At 42.7% G+C, this 24,015-nt stretch overlaps 1 protein-coding gene across 3 annotated transcripts in view; it reads right to left on the bottom strand.

Moving 5' to 3' along the window:
* The window catches only part of LOC144781995 (RAS guanyl-releasing protein 4-like), a 426,385-nt gene that overhangs the window by 74,212 nt on the left and 328,158 nt on the right, over positions 1-24,015 (bottom strand). For all 3 annotated transcript variants that reach the window (XM_078661092.1, XM_078661093.1, XM_078661094.1), the window contains one exon: positions 14-123. In XM_078661092.1, the coding sequence (XP_078517218.1) occupies positions 14-123 (110 nt within the window). The remainder of the gene's footprint in view (positions 1-13; positions 124-24,015) is intronic.

The raw sequence follows: 24,015 nt of genomic DNA, 5'->3' as shown, positions 1-24,015 counted from the left end.
TTTCAGTGCTCACCGGTCCTTTTCCAGTCCAAGCAAGAAGAAAGGGAGGCTGGCCACAATCTTTTCGAAGTCCTCCTGGCAGATGTAGCCATTCTGTTCAGGGTCATAATTCTTGAACACAGCCTAGGAAACGAAACGAAGGGGAAACAATTAGGTTTTTTGTCTTTGTTCCTCACTTTTTCTCAGCGTGCGTGACACATGTAATTTCATTAGACCAGCATTTAGCAATACCAAAGAGGCAGATTTTGCAGCAGAAAGAAATGGCATTTTACTACCTGTTGACATTCAGTCAAGTGAGTGATATTCCAATGATAGCTTGCATCCCCAAAAATCATTGATTTAGAGAGGACACGCACATATGCACAAAGACAATTAGGGGATCTGCTGGCCAATAAGGGCTGGTACTGAAGAGTATAAAATATGGGGGTATTTATGTGTAGCCGTACATCGTAGTCACACATGTTATGCCCTACCAATGAAGGCTAATTATCATACCATTTATTTCACTTGTTAGCTGTGAGAAGAATGAGTGTACTTGCAGCAATGCTATCAGTGAGCCAAGAAGATAATATTACAGTTGTAGAGTACTCTATAAAAGGAGTGTATTTACTAAGCAACACTATAGTGTATTACACCGAATACAAAGGAGGAGATTCTACATTAGACCTGGATTTAAGCCGTGGAATTTCACCCTGTTGAATCACACAGTTACATAAAAACCCAGTGAGATTCCGCTAAGTTCCGCTAATGGACGGAAATTGCACATCGCGCTGCTTGTGCTCACATTTTAGTGCCGGTAGTGTGTTCCACATAGAAAATCAGCACGAATGGCACGTGCTATCTTTGAGTTGATTTTGTTGTCGCTTGAATAGAAAATCTACTCAGGAAGCGGCCCTCTGACTATGATGATCAGGACCACCCACTTTTCTAAAATCTCACCTGAAGTCCTCCTAGTGACTGGAAATCGCTAGGCTAGGGGATGCCAAATCTAGCTCGTGCTCGTCAGCTTGTTTTCTGAAGCCTCACATTGTTGCCGTTGTCATTGCGTTGGTAGAAAGAGAAAACAACTCCGCCACAATACAATTGCTGGATTGTGGCCGGAATACCGCATTACCAGAGTAATGCAGAGTCAGCAAAATGTTCCAATTCCTCTTGCGGAATTAAAATTTCTCCCAGGCCTATTCTATATACGACACATACTATATACTAAGGGTCTCATTTATAAGGTCCTTAGCGGCACTGCCCGAGTGTCACTTTTTTTACGTCTGGTGGCGTAATGTGCCTTTGCATGGCTTTTCATGGCCTTGTAAATATGTGCCCCTTTTATGCAGAACACTACGTGAAAGGGGCATTCCATTTGTGTTGCTGTGCGTGTTCCCACGCAACTTCAATGGAATCTGAAGCATTCCCAGATTTATGAGAACTTGTACACCTGGGAATGCGTCAGATTCTAACGTGTTAGGGAGGTGAAACTCTCGTAACTGAAGCCCTGAATTGGCTGAAGTCTCGGTAGCCTAGGAATAAAATTTGCAGTATCAAGCTCAAATCATTTCTGCTTTTAAGATATTGCTGTAGAATCATCTGTTCTATGTTCCTCACTTTTAGTCTAACATCTAGATATGAGATTAGTTGTACCATGTGCTATATAAATAGCATCACTTCAGACATGATATCTAGGTCTTCCTAAGTTTGTAAATAAAGAGATCAAATCATAATGAAGGAACGTGATTTTCCAGAATTACACATTTTCTTCAAGTGTGCAAATCAGAATTTGAATGAAACATAGGCACTTCTATACCACACAATGGAGGAAATAATGGGGTTGGGGCAGGCACCCCTTGGCTCACATCTTGCACTCCTGCCTGGCACCCATTAAAGCCAATGTAATTAAATTAATTTTACAGCTGAAATGACAGCATTTCATTTGCAGAAGCATTATTCACTCAAATGACACTGGTTGACCCATTTTTGCCAATGAATTGTTTGCATTTCAATGTAAAATGCTTCACACCTAAACCTTTCACCCCCTCTGGCACCAAAAATGCATCTGCCACTGATACCAGATCTCACTTGCACACCAAAATGTTATGCATAATATAATTGAATAGCTTTTTTTATAATGCAATTAATATGGTTTTACTCAAATTTGACATAGGTACATGCGCTGCGAGAGCAAAGGCACTACTAAAATGAGAACAAAGGTTTTTAATTTAAAGAGTCCTGATTTAACTTTTTTTGCAATAAAATAAAAATTTAGAAGTTAATGTCACGCCCCCATCTTTCACACACACTTCTCACATCTCAATACATGCAATACATTTAAGACCATATTTATTGGTTAGCCACAGTCGTCGATTCAAGAGATGATGCCTAGTTCATCAGGTACTAAAAGCACAGAAACCATTCTTTCTGGGAAACCAGATAGGCTATAATGCAACACAAATCCTTAAATCAGCATCTCCTCAAAAGCCTCTCAGCACCAACCTGCCCACCCAGTATTGAAGAATTCAAAATTAAGAAGTGTTTAGGAGACTGACAAAGATTAACCTGTTCCTTATTAGACTATTTCCTCAAGGAAGAAGATGATTTTGCCCTCTAAGAGTTCTTTTTGTGTTTTTTATGGTAATGTCTTTTAGAAGATCCTTCTTTTTTAGGTGAATTACCTGTGGGGAAAAGAGAGTGCTTATGCATCTCCTTGAGGGACGAGCCAAAAGCATCCAAGCTTTCCCCTCCCTATGTCTTTCAGGTGCATGAAGGAATAAGAATGTTAGGCTGTGGCAGAGCGCTCTGATCTGACACACCACGTGGTATTAGCACGTGAATCTAAAAGAGACATCTTCTTGCATCTGAAACAAGGCCTGGAGCCTTGGCAGAGTCATTTTACCATGTTGTTATCAAGGAAATGTATTATGTATATGGGTGTGAAGGATTTTGCGGTTTCATTGTTTTATTTACTGAAGTGCCCTAATGCCCATGGATTGCATTGAAGATATCCCAATGACACACCAATAACACAGACACTTCCTCTCACATGGAACACCTTCTCAGAGAAACCTGCATTACACTGACCCCTTATATAACAAGCATTGGCATAGCCAATAGGTCTCGCCTTTGGGACCTTATAAGTGTTTTGTTATCCAGCACAATATCCTTGGTGCAACAATATCAAGTGTTGCATGGCTAAACACTTATAAGGTCCCAAAGAAGAGACTTATTGGCTTTTCCAATGCTTGTTAACCTCTTGTGAGCTTCTTCAAGGTTATCAGAAAGCTTTAGACACCGGGATGTTCAGACTAACACCACGTGGAACAGTGTGGTAAATAAATAAATAATACCCTATTTTTGAATGTATAAATGAGTAACAGATAGCTCAATAAAATAAGAGTCAAGATTCGAGGTAGTAGGAGCTTCTGCAGGTTTATTACAGCATAAGGACAGGATCAGGACAACCTGCATAGGAACAGAGTGACAGGGCCCAGCAGGACAACTGGGGCCCAGCAGGGGAAAAGAGGCCCAGCAGCTGCTGGGGCTAGGTCTGGGATGAGCGCGCTAACATTCAATAACAAAACACAGGCATATATACATAGTGCAAACACATAGCATTACATTGCAGTAGGCGTAGCAGTGGGTGGAGCAGAAGGCGTAACGCGTAGCAGTCGCGAAAGATAACAGTAAAAATGGGTGTAACTGGGAGTATACATAGACATGTGATGCAAACGTAACAGAATATGTCATGAATGGGTGGAAACATAGGAGGGGGCTACCTGAGGAGCCGGGACCTCTAACCTAATGGTGCGCGAAAACTGGCAATGACGTGTTACTAGGAGAAGCTGGGGGCTACGAACTCGGTGCTAGGAGCAGAGACTAGAGTCTGGAGGGTCGGAGCGACATGTACCTAAACCCTATCTGGTATCTGATGTTTAGGGAACATGTTGATATAAACTAGAAGTCATGAGGGGAAAAGCTAACTTGATTCTAAGACTGGACCATGCATTATTCTACATGTAGTGCGTGATGAAGAATACTAAATGACTATTAAATACAGTATTTCTCTAACGTGGAGACGAGAAGGCTAGACAATGACGGAAACTATTGATGCAGTTCAGTAGCTTAGGAATGCAGAGGAGGAGGACTGAACTGATAGCTGGAACTATAACATACTTTTGGCAGACTCAGAGGCAGAGCCAAGCTACACCGGGCACTGCGAGGCAGGAAGTAAGTGAAGGGTCGAGGATACAGGTGGGGGCTGTATCGCTCCTCAGCGAGGCTTTCAGGAGACAGGAGCTGAATCTGTGGTCCGGGCCCTTTTGAGGCCTGGAAACGGGGACTTTATAATGGAATAACGTGCACACTGGGAAACGTGGCAACATTACTTTACATAGGCCTGATATTCGTAGTATTCACGAGGACTGGAAAATGACATACCAGAGGTGGACACAACTGTAATTGCGTCATTAATCGGACATGGGGAATAACATATGCATATTGGTCATGCACACATAACATATGATGGATGAGGCGTAGTGACACAGAACATGGCAAAATTTACTTTTCCACATTCCCTCCTTGTCACTACGTTTCCATCAGGAAACATCAATATTCATGATACCGTCTATCATTTCATACAGTACCATTTGCTCGTCTCGAATTGTCTTGGAACGGGATTTAGAACGGGGCTTAGGACTAGGAATACAAGAGGTAGCACACATGCTGCAAATCGCAGGGCCACATTGTATACAGAGGCAGCAGCTAAATATGATCGCTACTGCAATACCTAGAAAGGACAGGACTTTCCATCCCCATGCGGAAATTATATTCCAGAACCAACCTGACCATGTCCAGGTGCCTGGATCTTGATGTAACAGATGGGCAATTTTATGGAGTCTGGTTATAGCTGAATAAACAGACGGCGCGTTATTTGGAATGAAAATGCAGCAACTAGATCCGATGACTCTACAGGCCCCGCCCCTATCGGCCAGTATGACGTCAAGGACGAGACGATTTTGCAAAACAACAAATCTCATAGCAGATTGTTCTTCGGTTAAGTTACCTAGAGCAGAAGCAGTCTCATTAACTACAGCTTCAAGGGTTCTTGTTAACCTACGGATTAGCTTACTATTCTGGACAGGTCCTACAAAGAAGAAGAAACCTTTATTGAAATCTGTATACTGTTCTAGAGTAGTTTCAGTATAATCGACAATTGGGGACTCCCTTCTATGTCTAATGTGTACTAGATGTGTGTTTCTGTGATAATCAGATGGGGCTAGGAAAACAGGTGGCAGTAGGAAAGCAATGTAACAGGTTCCCTCCCAATCGAGGGGCAGACGGACATATGCAGTTTGACCACAAATAAAATACGAATGACGTGAAGCTTTGAAAATAGATTTCCCACTGTCACTATACTTGATAACAGTAGTACATTCACTATGACCTATGTGTACAGAACCATAACTACGGACACATAATTCGCCTTTGACTGGTAGTACTGAAATAGCAGGTAAGTCTGGAGTAGTATCAGACTGAACATTCAGGACCATGAAATTCGACGAATAATTACCTAAATTATATACTTCGTTTTCTAGATCTAAACCTGTTCTGTGGGGAAGACCTTTCTTGTCTGGAAAACATGTACTGTTAAGAAAAGACATATCTGTTGAGGATGACGTTAACGTGGACCATGCTCCACACGAACCATTGTGTGAGAATGGATAAGGAAAGAGTGGCAGAACTCCCTTCGGTGTCTGAAAAGGGGGGAGTCGACCACATACCCAACAATTAGTGGCATTGCTGGTCTGGTGTGAGTAATGTAACATACGGATGAATGTGTTGTTGCGCATAGCGAGGCGGTATGAATATTCGTGAGGAGGCAGATCACTAAACGTGTGCTCTACTGTAGCATTAGTAGACATATTTACATGAGGAACTGGAAAACACATGAAAAGTGCGTAACTAGTGCAGGAAATCATTATGCTGAGAAACAATATGAAACTCAGAAAAACGATACATTGAAGTGAACTTCGACTGACTCTCTCACTATGGGGGTCTATTTTATACATGTCAGAAACAGTCTAACCGTTTCACCTAGGGGAGGACTTATACAATCAAACTGACTGACTTATTTTACTAGACCTTAATTTGAGCTTATACTCCTGTTGCGGAGTTTTCTCTAACAAGGGAGGGGTTGTAATAATGTCTTGTGCGGGACAGTCCTTTAAAACAATGTTCTGGCAATCTTTCGAATCCTGGAAATCCTTGGAAATGTTTTTGGAGACTGATTTCAATCCATTGAAAAGTTTTACATGAGAAAGGTGGACCCACCCCTTCCTGCCTTCCAACTTGACGGCAGTACGGGTGGTCAAGAGGACCTGGCGTGGCTCCTTCCAACGTGGTTCCAGCGGACTTGATCTGTCGAAATTCCGGACCATCACAAGGGAGCCTGGAACGATCTCGTGCGGTGCCACCTCGGTATTGTCTGGAAATGCGGCGGCAACCTGTGAACGACATGAGTTGAGGGCAGACATCAAGGAAGCTAGGTAATCTGTCAGCATATTACATGAAACATCGGTAATACTTCGGGGTCTAGGAGTACCCCACATGTTAGGGGGGCGGCCGAATACGACCTCATACGGGGACAGACCTGATCTGGAATGTGCGACCATGCGCATATAGAATAAAGCGACTGGCAGAGCTATTAACCAGTCCACACCTTTGTCTTTACAGACTTTTGCAATGCGGATTTTCAGAGTCTGATTATGTCTCTCAACGAGACCGGCTGCTTCAGGATGGCGTACACAATGAAACTTCCACTGGTACCCTAACAAAAGGGAAACGTGTTTCATGAGTTCAGATGAGAATGGCTGGCCGTTATCAGAATATACGACTCTAGGGAGTCCGTATCTAGGGAAAAATTCACGAACCAACTGCTTGGCAGTGGTCGCGGCTGTGTAATCTGGGACTGGATATGCTTCTGTCCACCTGGACAAAGCGCATACAACTACAAGGACATACTTGAAACCTCGACATCGCTCCATCTGAATATAATCCATCTGGAGGACCTCAAAAGGGTGGTCAGGGGGCTGGAAACCACCTTGTTCCACCGGGACACTTTTACCTGGATTAAACTGACAACATATCATACAGGTACGGACTTTCTGTTTGGCTGCAGCTCGTAAATGCTTGTTGAACCAAATGTTCTGGATACTATCTAACATAGCTTTTTCTCCTAAATGTGCTGGACTATGTGCGGTATTGATAATGACTTGAACCATAGAATCGGGGAGAAACCATGTGGCTCTACCCTTCGTTAACCATCCTTGATCTGTCTGGACCCCTCCTTGTTCAGACCATTTCTTGATTTCATCGGGAGTAGCATGTAACTGGATATCTATGACATCTTGTGTAGGGTCCTTAACTGTCATGCATGTAATCGGATCTGGAGTATGTGTCATGTTAACTGGAATGTCTGGAGTCTGTGCTGTAAGCTTGGCTGTGCGGTCTGCTAGATCATTACCTTGGGAAATAATGTCTGTAACTTTCGTATGTGCTTTACATTTCATGATAGCAATAGATGTCGGTAAATGTATGGCATCTAACAGGGCTTGAATAAGGAGACCATGCTGAATCTTGGTTCCATGAGAAGTCATGAAACCTCTCTCCTGCCAGAGCACTCCGAAGTCGTGTACAACTCCGAATGCGTAACGTGAATCTGTGTAAACATTAACTTTCTGGTTCTTGGCGTGTATACAGGCTTGTGTCAGAGCGACTAGCTCTGCTGCTTGAGCGGACAGGGTGTCAATACGGTGTGTTTCAATAACTTCAGTGTCAGTAGTCACTGCATACGCGGCGACTAGTTCTCCTGTACTAGTTCTCATACATGAACCATCCACATAAAGTGTCAGGTCAGGATCTGGTAACGGAATGTCTGTCAGGTCTTGTCTTGGCTTTGTCGTAATGTTAACTACTTCCACACAATCATGTGGGTCTGGATTTGAATTAACTGATGGTAACAGTGTAGCAGGATTCAGAACGTTGCAGCGTCTAATTTCTATGTGTGGCTGGAACAGTGTCAATTCATAACCTGTTAAACGTGCAATTGTCAAGTGCTGAGTTTGTGTTCGGTTTAAAAGAACTTCTACGGAATGTGGAACTTGTACAATCAGGGAGTGTCCTAAAACTATGGAATCACTTTGTCTGATAGCTAGTGCTGTGGCTGCAACTGACTTGAGGCACGCAGGCAACGCCTGGGCGACTGGATCTAGTGTGCTCGAAAAATAAGCACAGGGCTTGTATTGACCTGCTTGATCTTGTGTGAGAACAGATAATGCTGTACCTTCCCGTTCAGTAACGAAAAGTGTAAAAGGCTTACTGTAGTTCGGTGTAGCTAGAACTGGAGCTTGACATAGGGCTTTCTTTAACTCGTTGAAACTAAGTGTATGGTCAGATGTCCAATGGAGGACAGTCGATACGGCTGCCTCCTGTGTCGTTAACTGTATCAGTGGCTTGGCTAGAAATGCATACTGGGGAATCCATTGTCTACAATAAGAAGTAAGGCCGATAAAAGCACGTACCTCCTTCTGGGTTCTGGGCTGGGGAAGACTCGCTATTAACTGGATACGGTCGGGTGTCAACTGCCTACCCCTCTTGGACAGCAAGTGTCCTAAGTATACCACTTGCTGGACACAGAATTGAAGCTTCGAAGGTGACACCTTGTGCCCCATCTCGGCTAGGAAATACAGAACCGTCAGTGACGCTCGCTCGCAGTCACGTTCAGAACGGGCTGTGATCAGTAGATCATCGACATACTGGAGCAGGGCAGTGTCAGTTGGCATGTGAATATTGTCTAGCTGTCTCTTGAGTGCTTGACTATAAATACTAGGACTTTCTGTGAAACCTTGAGGAGCGCGTGTAAACATATAGCTCCTTCCGTTTAAACAGAATCCGAAAAGAAACTGACTGTCTGGATGAATTGGAACACTAAAAAATGCATTCTTGAGGTCTATGACACTGAAAAACATGGCTTCGGAATCAATGGCTGTTAACAGGGAAGAAATGTCTGGGACAACTGGGTACTGAGGAATGATACATTTATTAAGCTCTCGTAAATCAATCACTAATCGATATACTGGGGGTGCATTTGGATCAGTACGTTTCATGACTGGAATGATCGGAGAATTACATACATTGGAGTCAGTTTCTACAACTACTCCTTGAGCCATGAGCTCGTCAATAATTTTGGATAAGGCTGCTACAGCCTCAGGTGGCAATCTGTACTGTCTGATTCGGGGTAACACTACACCTGGCTTGAGAGTCACACGATGGGGTGTGATTTGCATGTAACCTACATCAGTTGGACCTTGCGCCCATAAATGCTGCGGAACATTAGACAATCTTGAATCAAAATCTCGTAATACATAGTGACCCTTAAAGTCACGTAGGAACAGACGTATTCCCTCTGGGGAACAGCAAATAACTGCACCTAACTCTTTCAGTGTCTTAATGCCTAACAGATTTTCTGGACATGACTTAGTAAGTAACAGATCAGTAGTACGGGACAATGGACCTACATCTAGAGTAACTGGCTTAGATATTTCATTAACTATTGGTTTTCCTGAAAATCCAAGGGAAACATTTCTTGAGCCTGAGAGCGGAGCCCCTGGAACTTCGGCATGACTAATTGTGGTCCTACTTGCCCCTGTATCGATCAAAAACTTTCTGTCTTTCCCTAATACTTGACTGTGAACATAAGGACCTTCTTGATCTACAGGTATCTCGATGAGAGGCAAGCCTACCTCCCTCTCTAGGCTGTTTCATGAATATGACTGATACTCTGGATACTCAGACTGTGCATACTGGTACATCTGTGATGTAACGTGCTGTGTTGCAGCAATAGGCTGCGGTACTGTAACTGTCTGTTGTGCATTCTGTGGCTGAGGAATCTGTGAAACTTGTTCTTGTCTAGGCGGACGTGGTCTTTCTTTAGTCTTACCAGTAGCTATGTTGTGTTTCAGAACTGCACACTCGTTTATAAAATGACCTGGCTGTTTACAATAATTGCAGTTCCCTTTAACGGGAGCTGCAGGATGACTGGCTTGATTGGCTTGATTTGGACCCCTCTTCTGACTGTCTTGAGGAACAGATTGTGCAACTAGCACTTTCATTTTCGTGTCTTTCATACGTTTTCTCTCGTGTTCTTGCTCTTCTCTGATTCTATTCTGGTGATACTGTAGCATCTGGAGCATCTGGGACGGAGTATTTGCTTGCCAGGTGCTTTCGACTTTTAAAACTCGGTTTTTAATTTGTGGACTTGAATTCTCGACTAATTTGGTAACGAAAAGATGAGGGTATGACTCACTACTTGTCTTGAGACCACTGTTGATACTGAAACATTTCTCAAATCTAGAATAAAAATCACTAATATCTTCATCTTGTTTCTCTTTACAGGCTGATATTGCATCCCAGTCTTCTTTCCTAGTTGTCAATAATCTGGGTAAAACTTGAATCAATAATTCTGGTAAATCTTTACATTTATCTCCGAGACCGGTACCTGGTACTCGTGCCTTGTCTTCAGCTTCTAGAGCTGCCCAATCGATCTTTTTCTCTCCCACCTCCCATTCTTTTTCCTTTAACTTTTCATACACCCCTGCGGGTAACAGGACCTTTAACATTTTAATGATATCTGGGTAAGTGTATTCTCCCATACGGAGCATGTCCTTTAATTCTCTATGGAACCCTGCTGGATCTTTGTCATGACAGGGAATTAATTTCTTCATTTCAAGAAGTTCCATCTTTGAAATTGGAGTGTATACAAACACTCGTTGCATTACGCCACCCGCCCCTTGGACTGGGTGGACTTCTCGTAACGGATTCTGTCTGTCTATGTAGAATGGCTTACTTTCTGGGGGTGAGACATGAACAAAATGCGGGTTCAGGAACGTTCTATATTTGTGGCGCTGTTCTAGAATGACACTAATTAAATCGGTACCTAGACCTCTCCATCTATACTGGAGTAACTCGTTCAGGATATCATGTAACGGACCTGGATCAGAATGTTGACCCTCATACAGAGTGATGAGGTGCTGGATCATATACATACCCACCAGTCGTTGCTCGGCTGGGGGCAGTTTCAGAAACATTTGTGCCACTATTTCGTCTGGAAAAGTGGTAGAATCAGTAATCCATCGGACTGCTGATCGGGCTAGTTCTTGTTCATGCATGGTACTTAATTCGCTATAACCGATTCGTGATTTCAGAATGTGATCGGTAGTTTGAAATACTTGTTCTAGAGAACCTTGTTCTGGTGCTAGATGAAAAATAGACTTGGGTTCTAGACGTAAATGGCGATCTGGAAATCTGGATTTTCCTACATACGCTATTCTGGCGGGATTCTCGTTCTCTTCCTCTTCAGGATCAGAGATACTTTCTTTCTCGCTTACTTGTGCTGCTTTACGCTGGTCGTGTAACCTTATTATTTCTTTACGAATTTTCTTGTACATACTCTCCATGGCACTGACGGTCTTGTGCTTACCCTCGGCTATATTATCACTCCACCTTGTCAGGATTCTCATTTCGGCGGGATCTTTAGACGGGTAATCTTGTTCTCTTATTAGACAATTGATCAGGAACTTTAATATCATGAGCTGAATCTCGGCTTTCCTTTGAGACATAATCTCGCCAATACTTTCTGGATCATCCCCTGTACGGATGAAACGATATATTCTGTCTAGATCTTCTTTCATATTCGGCAGGGTGACTAGATACTCGGTTACTCTCCTTACACGTAAGGAATATAAAACCATAGTATATTCGCCTGGAACTGGATCATAAACACATTCGTTAAGGGCTTGCCTGATTTCTGTAACAGACTTATTACTTTTAGGAGTACGCTGTGATGCTTGAGCATGTAATTCGAGTGCCGATAAACGCTTGTGTGGCGGCGGGGTTTGAGGAGTAGCTCCTCCTGCGGCCCCTAGACTGGAGTCGTCTACTGAGGCTCTACGTCCTGGCAGAGTGGGAAATGGAACTGTAGGCTGGACCGGGGGTACCGTAACAGGTACTCCGGTGTCTGGAGGAGCGGGAAGTGCCTGATTTACAGGGACTGGCGGAGCGCGAACATGATTTGTATATTCGGGGACTGTGTCGTCCAGATAGGACGAAATAAAAATATCAGCTGCGGTCGGTTTGTGACGTAGCTTGGTCGGAACTAATGGTGGCGGGAAATTACTGGATGCCTCTGGGGTCGCTTTTGGCAAACCTTCGGCAAGGAGAGGATACATACCCTTAATAAGGGCATGCCTCTGTCTGTCTGACTGTTCGGCTTTGACTTGTTCACCTATCTCGATTAATTCTCTTTCTTGGGCTCGTTCTTGGGATTCTCTACTTAACTCTGACTTTCTGACTTCCTTCTCGGTTCTTCTATGCGCTTCTTTACGCCATAACTCGATGGCATCTTTCTGTGACTGTCTGGCTTTCTTTTTCCATAATGCTTCTTCTACTCGCATGATACATTCGGCATCCCATGTACCCAATACGGGCCATCTATACTTTTCTTCTAACTGTTTGGTATACTCTACCCATAAATCTAGATACATTATGGCGCTTATGCCATGTTTCTGATACATAAAGTGACCTGGACTGTCCCTCGGCGGGACAGGAACCGCTTCCTCTAACAGACCCTTTCTAGTTTTTAACTGACGTAACTTGGAAAAGAGCGGCATGACTGAACTGTAATCTGGACACAATACAATACACAATAAAAACACGAAATCACATCGCACTCATACCACAACAGGAAAATACATGAAGAACATTTATAAATAACAGTTCGAACAGAATATTACCTGAAATACTGAGAACAGAAATAGAACAGATTTTCTCGAGAACGGAACAGACTAGAGTTACTGGATGCACTGCTGTAACAGTACGGAACATACCGGTCCCATAAAGGGACACATCAAGACCCGTATCCACCTAGGTGAACACTTCGTTTGTGAGTCTGGGCACCACCAACCCACGGACCAGGAGTCAATTTAGATTGGTCCTGTCTAGATACTACCCCAGCAATGGTACTCACCGGGCAGCACGGAACGGAAAACCTCGGACTGGACTGGACGACTGGACGACGAACTTCGGACTTCGGACTTCAGTTACAGGTGGGCCTCCGGATACCTCGGACCTTGGACTCTCGGCTTGGGCTCTGGTCGGGACTCGCCGCGTTCCTCCACCGTCTCGTTTGGATGCTGGACCGCCTCCTCCGTCTCCTCCGTGGGCCTGAGGGATACTTGGAGCAGAAATATCTGCCAGTGCACGGTATGGTTCCGTCACGACTGCAGAGGGTCAGGGGGTCGGCGTGGCTTCACCGACGCGTGGGGAAAGGGCAAGTCCCTGTTCGGGCGCCATTATGTGGTAAATAAATAAATAATACCCTATTTTTGAATGTATAAATGAGTAACAGATAGCTCAATAAAATAAGAGTCAAGATTCGAGGTAGTAGGAGCTTCTGCAGGTTTATTACAGCATAAGGACAGGATCAGGACAACCTGCATAGGAACAGAGTGACAGGGCCCAGCAGGACAACTGGGGCCCAGCAGGGGAAAAGAGGCCCAGCAGCTGCTGGGGCTAGGTCTGGGATGAGCGCGCTAACATTCAATAACAAAACACAGGCATATATACATAGTGCAAACACATAGCATTACATTGCAGTAGGCGTAGCAGTGGGTGGAGCAGAAGGCGTAACGCGTAGCAGTCGCGAAAGATAACAGTAAAAATGGGTGTAACTGGGAGTATACATAGACATGTGATGCAAACGTAACAGAATATGTCATGAATGGGTGGAAACATAGGAGGGGGCTACCTGAGGAGCCGGGACCTCTAACCTAATGGTGCGCGAAAACTGGCAATGACGTGTTACTAGGAGAAGCTGGGGGCTACGAACTCGGTGCTAGGAGCAGAGACTAGAGTCTGGAGGGTCGGAGCGACATGTACCTAAACCCTATCTGGTATCTGATGTTTAGGGAACATGTTGATATAAACTAGAAGTCATGAGGGGAAAAGCTAACTTGATTCTAAGACTGGACCATGCATTATTCTACATGTAGTGCGTGATGAAGAATACTAAATGACTATTAAATACAGTATTTCTCTAACGTGGAGACGAGAAGGCTAGACAATGACGGAAACTATTGATGCAGTTCAGTAGCTTAGGAATGCAGAGGAGGAGGACTGAACTGATAGCTGGAACTATAACATACTTTTGGCAGACTCAGAGGCAGAGCCAAGCTACACCGGGCACTGCGAGGCAGGAAGTAAGTGAAGGGTCGAGGATACAGGTGGGGGCTGTATCGCTCCTCAGCGAGGCTTTCAGGAGACAGGAGCTGAATCTGTGGTCCGGGCCCTTTTGAGGCCTGGAAACGGGGACTTTATAATGGAATAACGTGCACACTGGGAAACGTGGCAACATTACTTTACATAGGCCTGATATTCGTAGTATTCACGAGGACTGGAAAATGACATACCAGAGGTGGACACAACTGTAATTGCGTCATTAATCGGACATGGGGAATAACATATGCATATTGGTCATGCACACATAACATATGATGGATGAGGCGTAGTGACACAGAACATGGCAAAATTTACTTTTCCACAACAGTTCAGGCCAATTCTCTTCTAAATAATGACACACTATCCTCTAGGGACACCTGCTAATATATTCTGTTTTGGTATCAGCGAAGATACAAACCTTGATTTCACAAACTTGAAACAATATCCTTCGACAGCCATCTAAAGCTAGCCAGCAGGCACCGGAAACAGCCTACCCCACCACATAGCTCACAGGATTATTACTGTAGCATTTATATAGCACGTAAAACATTTCTCATCACGATAATAATTTAATAGCACATGTGTGTGATCCATATCATTGCTATAAATGACTACCAAAACTCAAGCTTGGCTGCTTTAGCCTGTTACGCAGAGAATGGTGGATGTCCTTCCCAGTGTCCCCATTGACCAAGGGGAGATCTTAACATCTTACAGGTTTTCCCTACACCAGCTGTTTGATAAAGTTTGGGCAGGGGGATAGGGGAGCCACGATCAATTTTCCTGGAATAAAATACCTAGAGAGAAAACCTGGAAGACTACCTCCATTTTACCGTGTACTGACAGTCATGGCATCCTTTCAGATGTTGGCAAGTAGCAAAACCTTTAATCTCTTGCACATAAGAGTATGTTAGAATCATCATCTTGCATTTAAACATGTGTGTGTATGTCAACGGGCTGCTCCCATCGTGCACGGAAAAATACTAGGCGTTTATTATTAGTTATTCTTAGCTAATTTGCAGGTAACCATGTAATATATAGATAGAAAACTGGTACAATTCTAACCATCGGAAAAAATAAATTTAGGCTGGAAGTATTTTTTTATTATTAATCTATGTACAATTTTATTTCATGCAAATACCTAGATAGGATACAAATAAACGTCAAGAAAAGCAATATCCAAGTAAACTGCGTTTTTGGCCAATATTGCCAAGATGTGGGGAGACCTCTTCTCATGAACGTCCCAAACACAAGATCGACCTTAACGATCATAGTCTGCCTTGATAAGACTTAGTTTAAAGATTAATCCGAGATAATAGGGAGGTTATTAATTTGAGTTGTTGGTAATTACATCAACTAGACCCAAACATCAAGCTCATACCACATTTTGGTGAAACACGGACACTTCAGAAGGGTGGGGAGAAGTTGTAGAACCATCTTTATTCTGGACAATTAAAACAGTCAAGAGGCAATATTCTTCATCCACGTAAGTGGCTGTGGTCCAGGAAAAACCTTAGTCCATCAGTAACAATGCAGAAAAAACGTCCTTTACTAGTTCTACTCACAAGGGACGGCTGATATATCAATATAGCTTTGAGCAGCACAATGCATATGAGCATATCAAAAATATGAATTAACACAAGGACAATCAGTGTACATGCACTGTTGATCTGGATAACAAATCGTTGTCTCCAGCTCTAGCAGATGTTGAGCAAAATCAATATGAAAAGTGCATAACGTAGATAATTCACTGATTCCTGCTACAGATGTGACAACTGATGCCTAGTTGGGCAGGTTATGCTTCAATATGGCAGCTTTCACAGGGCAATAAACCAAAAGGGAAGCCAATGTTACATCAAAATAAAACTCTACAACAAATCCAGTATGTGAAAGAAAGGCTTGGCAAGGAGGCAAAACGAGTACAGAAGCTAAGCCACTACACCTGCGTTCAGTGTTCTACGGGTTGATGTTTAATAACGGTTAATACATTTGTGGAAAACTACTCAACAAAAAACATTTTTGAAGGAATTTTGTTCTGAAAGAAAAAAAAATTGGGGCGGGGGGCTTTCATTCACATATGAACTTCTGCAAAGATTACAAATTATATAACTTTTTTGTAGTTGCACAGTTTGTGATCTATGCTTAAATTCGCCTTCACTGGGTGCTGCCCAACCGGAGTGAGTGGAATCTTTACTCCAGCAATGTTGTGCCACTACTTGGCTGAAACCTGGTCCCACTCACACTTTGCCTTTCTATCAATGTACTTCTACAGCACAGTATAAATGGAAAGATATTTTGGAAGAAAACCTAACTAATCTTATTATCCTTTTGCTGTCAGTCATCAATCACGGAATCTGCTTAGAACAGCATAGAAAAAACCCTACCCCTTCTCACTCATGATGCTGTGCTTTACCACTGACTGCCTCTGCTTCCTCTGGGCTGGAACCAGTGACCAGCATCCACAGTCAATGTTCTGCATGCAGACCCTGACCGTGCATGCCTTTGCAACGCAGTCTCTACCCCGAATGCGAAGTTACCATGCATTCCTTCACCGCGAAAATAATTACAACAACTTGCCTTACGGGGTGCTGGACTTTGGAATAGTACAACTTACTTGGTAGTCCAACTCCAGTCTTCGCAACAGTAGGGAAGGTGCTGGACTTAAAATCCTGCGCCATTCCAACAACGCATCCCTTAAAGCAAGTTGCAGTAATGACTTGCCTGGTAAAGGAACACAAGGTACTTCGCAGTCGAGTCACGACTGTGCTGTAAAGGCAGATCATGGTAATGACTGCGGTGTAAAGGATGTTTCCCTACCCAGAGGAAATAGTCAGGTTGTGTATCTCAAGGGACAAAACGCTACCTTTGTGTGCCCACGACTTCTAATAGACATTCAGGGATTTGAAGAATGGACTGCAGACAATCTATCTCGAATCATAACCGTCGTAGGGGGACTTCTCAAAAATAAGCTACTAATTTTTGATCTGGAAACGTTGTATAATAATTTGGTCCTTCATTATATTAAAGTATTATGGATGCAACACCTGTGTAACTGTTAAGTTCATCACACGTCGACCACATAGGAGCGACCATTTTGGCTTCAGTGGAGCCAATGGCTTAAAATGGCTGTGGGGAGGGCTACACCTTAAAAGAAATTTCCATTGAACAATTTGTACAATGCTGGGTGAGAAAGACCTCTGGCTTCCAAATGATGGAAGATTCCACTGGCTTGACTCAAAGTACTATGACCTTAGGTTGCCAGGTTACTGGGCATAAATTCTCTGCAGGACACTAGCCACCGACACACTGTTAAATACTGGGTTCTGTGGAAACCCACTTCTGTAAAGTCTAACTTAGCCATCAAATAACATTCTCTATATATTTTTTTTTAGAGTTGCATCTATTGTAAGAAGTTGAATTTACAGGGTTAAAAGGATCCTACTCCAGAACCAACAAAGTGGAATCCTGCCTTACTAGAAGCAAAGCTTTGCTTATGGTGGTGGCATTCAGCCCTCCAGAGACAATGAAACTGCTGGTGAGGGTAGTTTTCAAACGAGTCTCTCGGGATTTTTACATTAGCAAATGAAATACCATATAACATATAAACCTCTGAGGTTATGGCCAAAGCTATTACAGAGAACAAAGGGGTGCCGTCTAAGTTACGAGTGACATTGTCATGTTAAAAGGGGCGATTTGTGACCTCGAGACCGTGTCACCGTAATAGGTGGCTTTACAAATCAAATAAACCAGGTTTCTTTCTATTAAACTTAAAAAATTGAAAGTCTCATTCAACTCACAGTGGCCCCAACATGTGACTTGCTGGTTACACATTTCTGTTGGCCCATGTACCCACTGAGCTATCATATAGGTGTGAGAATGTGTGTATTTTGTGCTGCCTTGTAAATCCGCTAGTTAGAACAATGTGCTCGTTAAAACCAAAGGACCATGAAGAAAAGTTGACAGACAAGCAACCGCAGTTTAACCCAGAACAATGAACCAACAGCCAATTCCGGGAGCAATAGCGCGTCCACATTTCCGGACCTTTGTTGAATCGCTTCCTGTAAGCAAGCAATCTTCAAACATGGGAGGCTTAACCATGGTGAGCTGGCAGCCTGACTGAGGCTCTTCAGTGAGTGCATACCGATCTACAGGTTGAAGTACACACTGGTGAGCCAGTTAGTGTATGCAGCTCTACAGGTGCAAGTGAACACCGGTGAGCTAACAGGCCACCTGTTTTCTGAGGTTCTTCAACTGGTGCATACCGATCTACAGATTCAAGTACACACTGGCGAGTTGATAGCCAATCTGTTTAAGGTTCTGTAACTAATGCAAACCGATATACGTGTTCAAGTACACACCGGTGAGCTAACAGCCTGTCCGTTTCTGAGGCTCTTCAATGAGTACATTCCGATCTACAGGTTCAAGTAAATGTAAATGTAAATGTAAATGTACAGGAAGTACACACTAGTGAGTTGACAGCCTGCCTACCCTGTGGTTTTTCAGTGAGTACATTGCGATCTACAGGTTCAAGTATACACTGGTGAGCTGGCAGCCCACCGCTACGAAGGTTTTTCAGTGAGTTCATATCGATCTACAGGTTAAAGACCTCATTGGTGAGCTGGCAGCCCGCATGCACTGAAGTGTAAAGTGCGCAGAGGTGAGCTAGCAATCATCCTGCCTCTGAGATTCAAATAATACATGCCGATCTACAGGTTCAAGTGGACAGTGGGGAGCCCGCCGGCCTTGAGGTCCATACAAGGCCCCTGGGGGCATACCGACGTGAAAGGCCAAGCGCTTACGAATTTCTGAGACAAGCCACGAGGGAGGCATGCGTGCCCCAAGGGAGGATCGGAGGGAGGCCGGCAGGATGAGCACCGGGGAGAACAGCAGAGACGGAAGAAGACTGCAGACAGACACCACACCTCATCTGCGAGGCAAGAATGCATCTCCGTGAAGAGTAACAGCCCTGTGACTCTTGCATTCCCCCCCGGCCCCCTCGGTACATTCCGCTTGAACGGCATGGGTTGGTGAGACATCCCAACAAAGCAGCAGTTCCCTCGGAGACCACGCCACAAGAGACCCCTGGCCACTACCTCCCCCCGGGGCACCGCCGTAGTTTGTGAGAGATCACCGACCACCAGCGGAGCGGAGCAGGGTCGCATGCTCTTTTCTTGGTCCCCGGGGAGGCGGTGCACAGGCACAGTGGAGGGCAGCTGGAAACAATCATGGCTGGGGAGTGGAACCACATCAAAGAGAGGTGCGCCGCAGACCGAGGGCGAGCGCACAGGGCATAGGAGAGAACACAAACGAGCCACGGGGCGAATAACACTCAGGCACCTGAGAGGGAGGCAAACCCCAGAGTGTTGAGTTGAACAACGCCAGAGGGCAGGGCATACAAAATTAGGAAAAGGCTTCATTTCCTGATCCGGGAGTGTTTTGACAACTCCACTGGAAAATAGTGATTAAATACTACAATAAGGAGTCTCCCTTATCTTCAGGGTCTGCATGAGACTGTTTAACAAAATACAGAGTGCCTATCTCTACGTCTTGAAAAAGATGGATTTATAAGGATTGTTTTCCATCGAAACGCGTCAACGCTACTTTTTGGATACACAATCCGCCTATTGGGCATTGGTATAAAAAAAGCCAATTGTAGACTGCTTATTTCCATGCCCATAATATGTGATCAAGACGGATGTGTTAATTGTTAAGATTGAGTTATCCTGTCTAGCACCTCTTCTTTCATTCTTCTTAGAAGTTCATGCATATTGTGATATACATTTTTTATGTACTGTGTTTTTATGAATTTTTGTAATATGAAATGTATTGATTGCCAGCATTTTCTTGTGGTTTTAACAGTACATATATGTGATATATTTTTTTAACGTAAGAGTGTGATAGTGGTTTCCCTATTATATATGGTTTAATCCTTGAGATGTGTGGACAATGATAAATGTTAGTTGGAGTGCACTATGGTGATTGGTGCTTGAGGACTGGCTCCGCCATGCTTAGTAATTTACCCAAGGGAACTCTCTTTTTCTCACAATTGGTATGTGACAGACAGGAGCATGGTACTGCGCAGGTATTCTCATGTATTGATTTGGCTAATGCATACCATCAGTGGTTATGGATGACGAATCAAAGAATCTTACCGACTTTATCAAGCCGGAAGGTATTTTTAGATACAAACGTATGCCCTTTGGCCTCGCAAGTGCAGCATCAGTATTTCAAAGGTTGATGAAGGAGACTCTTGAAGGTTTAACTGGTGCCATTGCTTTTCAAGACGATATACTTGTATTTGGGAAAAATGTTGAAGAACACAATGAGAATTTAAAGGGAATATTCTCAGCGTTATCTGTTAAAGGGCTTACCCTACGTCTTGATAAATGCAAAATCAGAGCAATGGAGGTAGAGTATTTGGGGCACACCATCAGTGGGATAGGAATCAAACCCAAGCACAAACATGTAAAGAGCATTATTAGCGCACCTGTACCTTCTTCTAAGGAACAATTAGTAGCATTTCTAGGACTAATTTAATGTTATGCTAAATTTGTTCCAAATTTTTCATCGAAAGTAGATCCATTCAGATTTTTTTTTTAAAAATGCTAAATTTTTTATGGTCTTGTGATATGGCAACAGCCTTTCAAAATTTAAAAAAGTTTATAGTGAATGCTCCATGCTCGAAACCTTTTGTACCCAGTAAAAGATACATTATTATGGTGGACGCTAGCAACACTGGATTAGGTGCTGTTCTCATGCAAAGAGATAATGAAAAAGAATGGATAATAGCGTATGCGTCGAGAGCATTAAGAGATGCTGAGAAACATTACTCAGTTACTAAAAGAGAATTGTTAGCGTGCGTTTGGGGAGCAGAACACTTTAAAACGTTTTTGTGGGGCACAAGATTTACAATAAAAACAGATCATAAACCTCTTATTTACATTATGGCACCAGGCGGAGGGCGAACAATGTCTGCACGTCTCGCAAGACTAGCATCGAGATTGCAGTCTTTTCAATATCAAATTGAATATGTGCAAGGTAAAATGAATATTCATGCAGATTGTATGTCTAGGTTACATTAACCCACTCATGATCAAATAGAGGATGAAGAATGCGAGGTTGCTTTTACCTCTCATGATGTAAACCTAAAATGTCGTGAAACAACTATTTTATGTGAATATTCTTGGTTAAAGGCAATGGAGAAAGATGTAGAATTAACAAATGTCAAAAACTATGTTTTACAAGGCTGGCCTGAGCAAAGGAAAGTGTCTGGCAGCATAATGAGTTACTTAAAAGTACAAGATGAGTTAGCTGTTGAGAATGGGTTACTTATGAGGAGAGACAAATTCATTCCTCCTCATTTATTGAGAAATATCATCATTGGAATTGCACATGAAGGCGATTTAGGCATTTCCTTCATGAGGAGACGTATACGAGAACCCTTTCGGTGGCCAGGAATTGATGTAAGTGTGAAACATTTTGTACGTGCCTGTACAAAGTATGCCAACAGTAATAAGTCTGCAGTGGCCTTACGTTCTGAACCCTGTCCTGATGGACGCATGCGCCAAACCAGCCTTGGCAAGAGATAATAGATAAGGCAAAACCTCCACAGGTGATAAAGAAAGCGGATCAGTAGAGTTTGTTGCACACCATATACAGAATCTTTTCCACTTGGCCGAGTAACATTTTTTTTTTAATTAAACATTTTATTGAGTTTTAAGTAATACAATCACAGCAGTCAAATAAGCCCCCTCCCCCCCTATTAACCCAACACAATGTAGCAGTCCAGCATTCCAATATTCATGCCCTTCTTTCGGAATATACACAGCCGTACAGCCAACAACCCGTCAGTGGGCAGGCGGCGCTCAAAACAACCTACCAGACCTTAACTTAACCGGAAGAACCAAGTACTCCTAGAACCCCCCCTCCCCGCCCCCAGAAGTATGCACAGCCCACCCGAATTTTATGAATGTGAAAAGCTCTTCATACGTGCACACTTTGTTCAGGAAACTACTAATATGGAGCCACCCCGGCCTCCTAATCCCTCCCGGAATTTCACCATTGACTGTCAATTACCGCTATACCTTCCCTAGTGAGAACCCTCAAGTGGGTCCACTAAGTGTAAATCCAACCACTCTTATCCGAAATCCGAGATCATCTCGTGTCTTCACAGTGCACTGCCTCCTCCCCGCCACTGCATGATTCCTCATTGTTATCCCCAGCACCCTTGCCACTTGTATGCGCCTGAATCAACCCCCAAAAGTTTTTCGGGCGACTCTTGGGGGGCAACAACTCACCGTAGTGTTCGGACTGCGTACAACAGTATAGCATGTCATGTTCCCAGCGTTTGGTTGTGGGTGGTGGTCCTCTCATCCAGCATATGGCTACCACTCTTTTGGCTATGAGCATCCCCATGTCTACCAGCCTGCAAACAGCCCCAGGCAACATTATGGAGTGACCCAACAGCGCCAGCACAGGGTCCGGGACCAGCTCAACTTCCACTATCCTGCTCAGCTCTGTAAAGATGTCCTCCCAGTATGCCCGTACTCCCGGGCACTGCCACGCTAAGTGCAGAAAATCCGCCACAGGCACGTGGCACCTCTCGCATTCAGCCGTCTGGCGAAGACCGTATCTATGCAGCCGTTCAGGGGTGTAGTACGCTCTATTCATAAATTTAAAATGTACCAGTCTATGCTTGCCATTTAAAGAAATCCGCTAGTGTTAACACAGCAGTAGCACCACATATCATCGGTAAACAGTCAAAATATAGAGTAAAAAATATCGAATGGACATAATATCGAGTTTAAAATATAGAATGGACAAAATATCGAATGGACAGAATATAGACATCAAAAATATCGTTTTTGAGGTAAGTAATGTAATATCGAATGTTAAAAATATAGAAAGTTAAAATATCGAAGTATATAATATAGGTTATTAAAATTATCGAATTTTTAATAATATCGAATTTTTTATAGTGTTTTTTATGTTATTATATGTGTGAAAAGTGTGTATTTATGTTATAATTTATTTTAATTAATGAATTTAGTTTTTTAAATAATTGCGTAGTTTAATTCTGTAGCGGGTTGTGGGTTTATAGGGTGGGAAGTAATTTAATTATAATTAATTAAATATGTAAATGTATTTATTGGTATTCATTTTTAAATTGTTAATTAATTTATATTTGGTAATTAATTACATTTTAATTCGCAATTAAATTTAAATAATTGATTAATTGCTAATTATGTTAATTTTACTAATTTATTTTCTGTAGCGGGTTGTAGGTGTATAGGGAAATTGGGTGGGAAGTAATTTATTTATAATTAATTAAATATGTAACATTATTTATTGGTATTTATTTAGAATTAATTGTTAATTTTCTATGGGTAATTAATTAAATTTTAATTGTCAATTAATTTTATTTAATTGATTAATTGCTAATTATGTTAATTTTAATAATTTATTTTCTGTAGCGGGTTGTGGGTTTATAAGGGAATAGGGTGGGAAATAATTTATTTATAATTAATTAAATAATTAAATGTGTTTAATTGTATTTAATTTGAATTAATTGTTAATTAATTTTTATTTGTTAATTAATTAATTGTTAATTTGTCATTATTTGTATTAATAGGTAACTAATTGTAATAATTAATTTTAATTTGTAATTTTAATTGATTAATTATTATATTATATTAAATT

Source organism: Lissotriton helveticus, chromosome 9, assembly GCF_964261635.1.
Source record: "Lissotriton helveticus chromosome 9, aLisHel1.1, whole genome shotgun sequence".
In the NCBI taxonomy this organism is placed as follows: Eukaryota; Metazoa; Chordata; class Amphibia; order Caudata; family Salamandridae; genus Lissotriton; species Lissotriton helveticus.
Note: the sequence above shows the minus strand (reverse complement) of the source record. Positions and strands in the feature narration are given on the sequence as shown.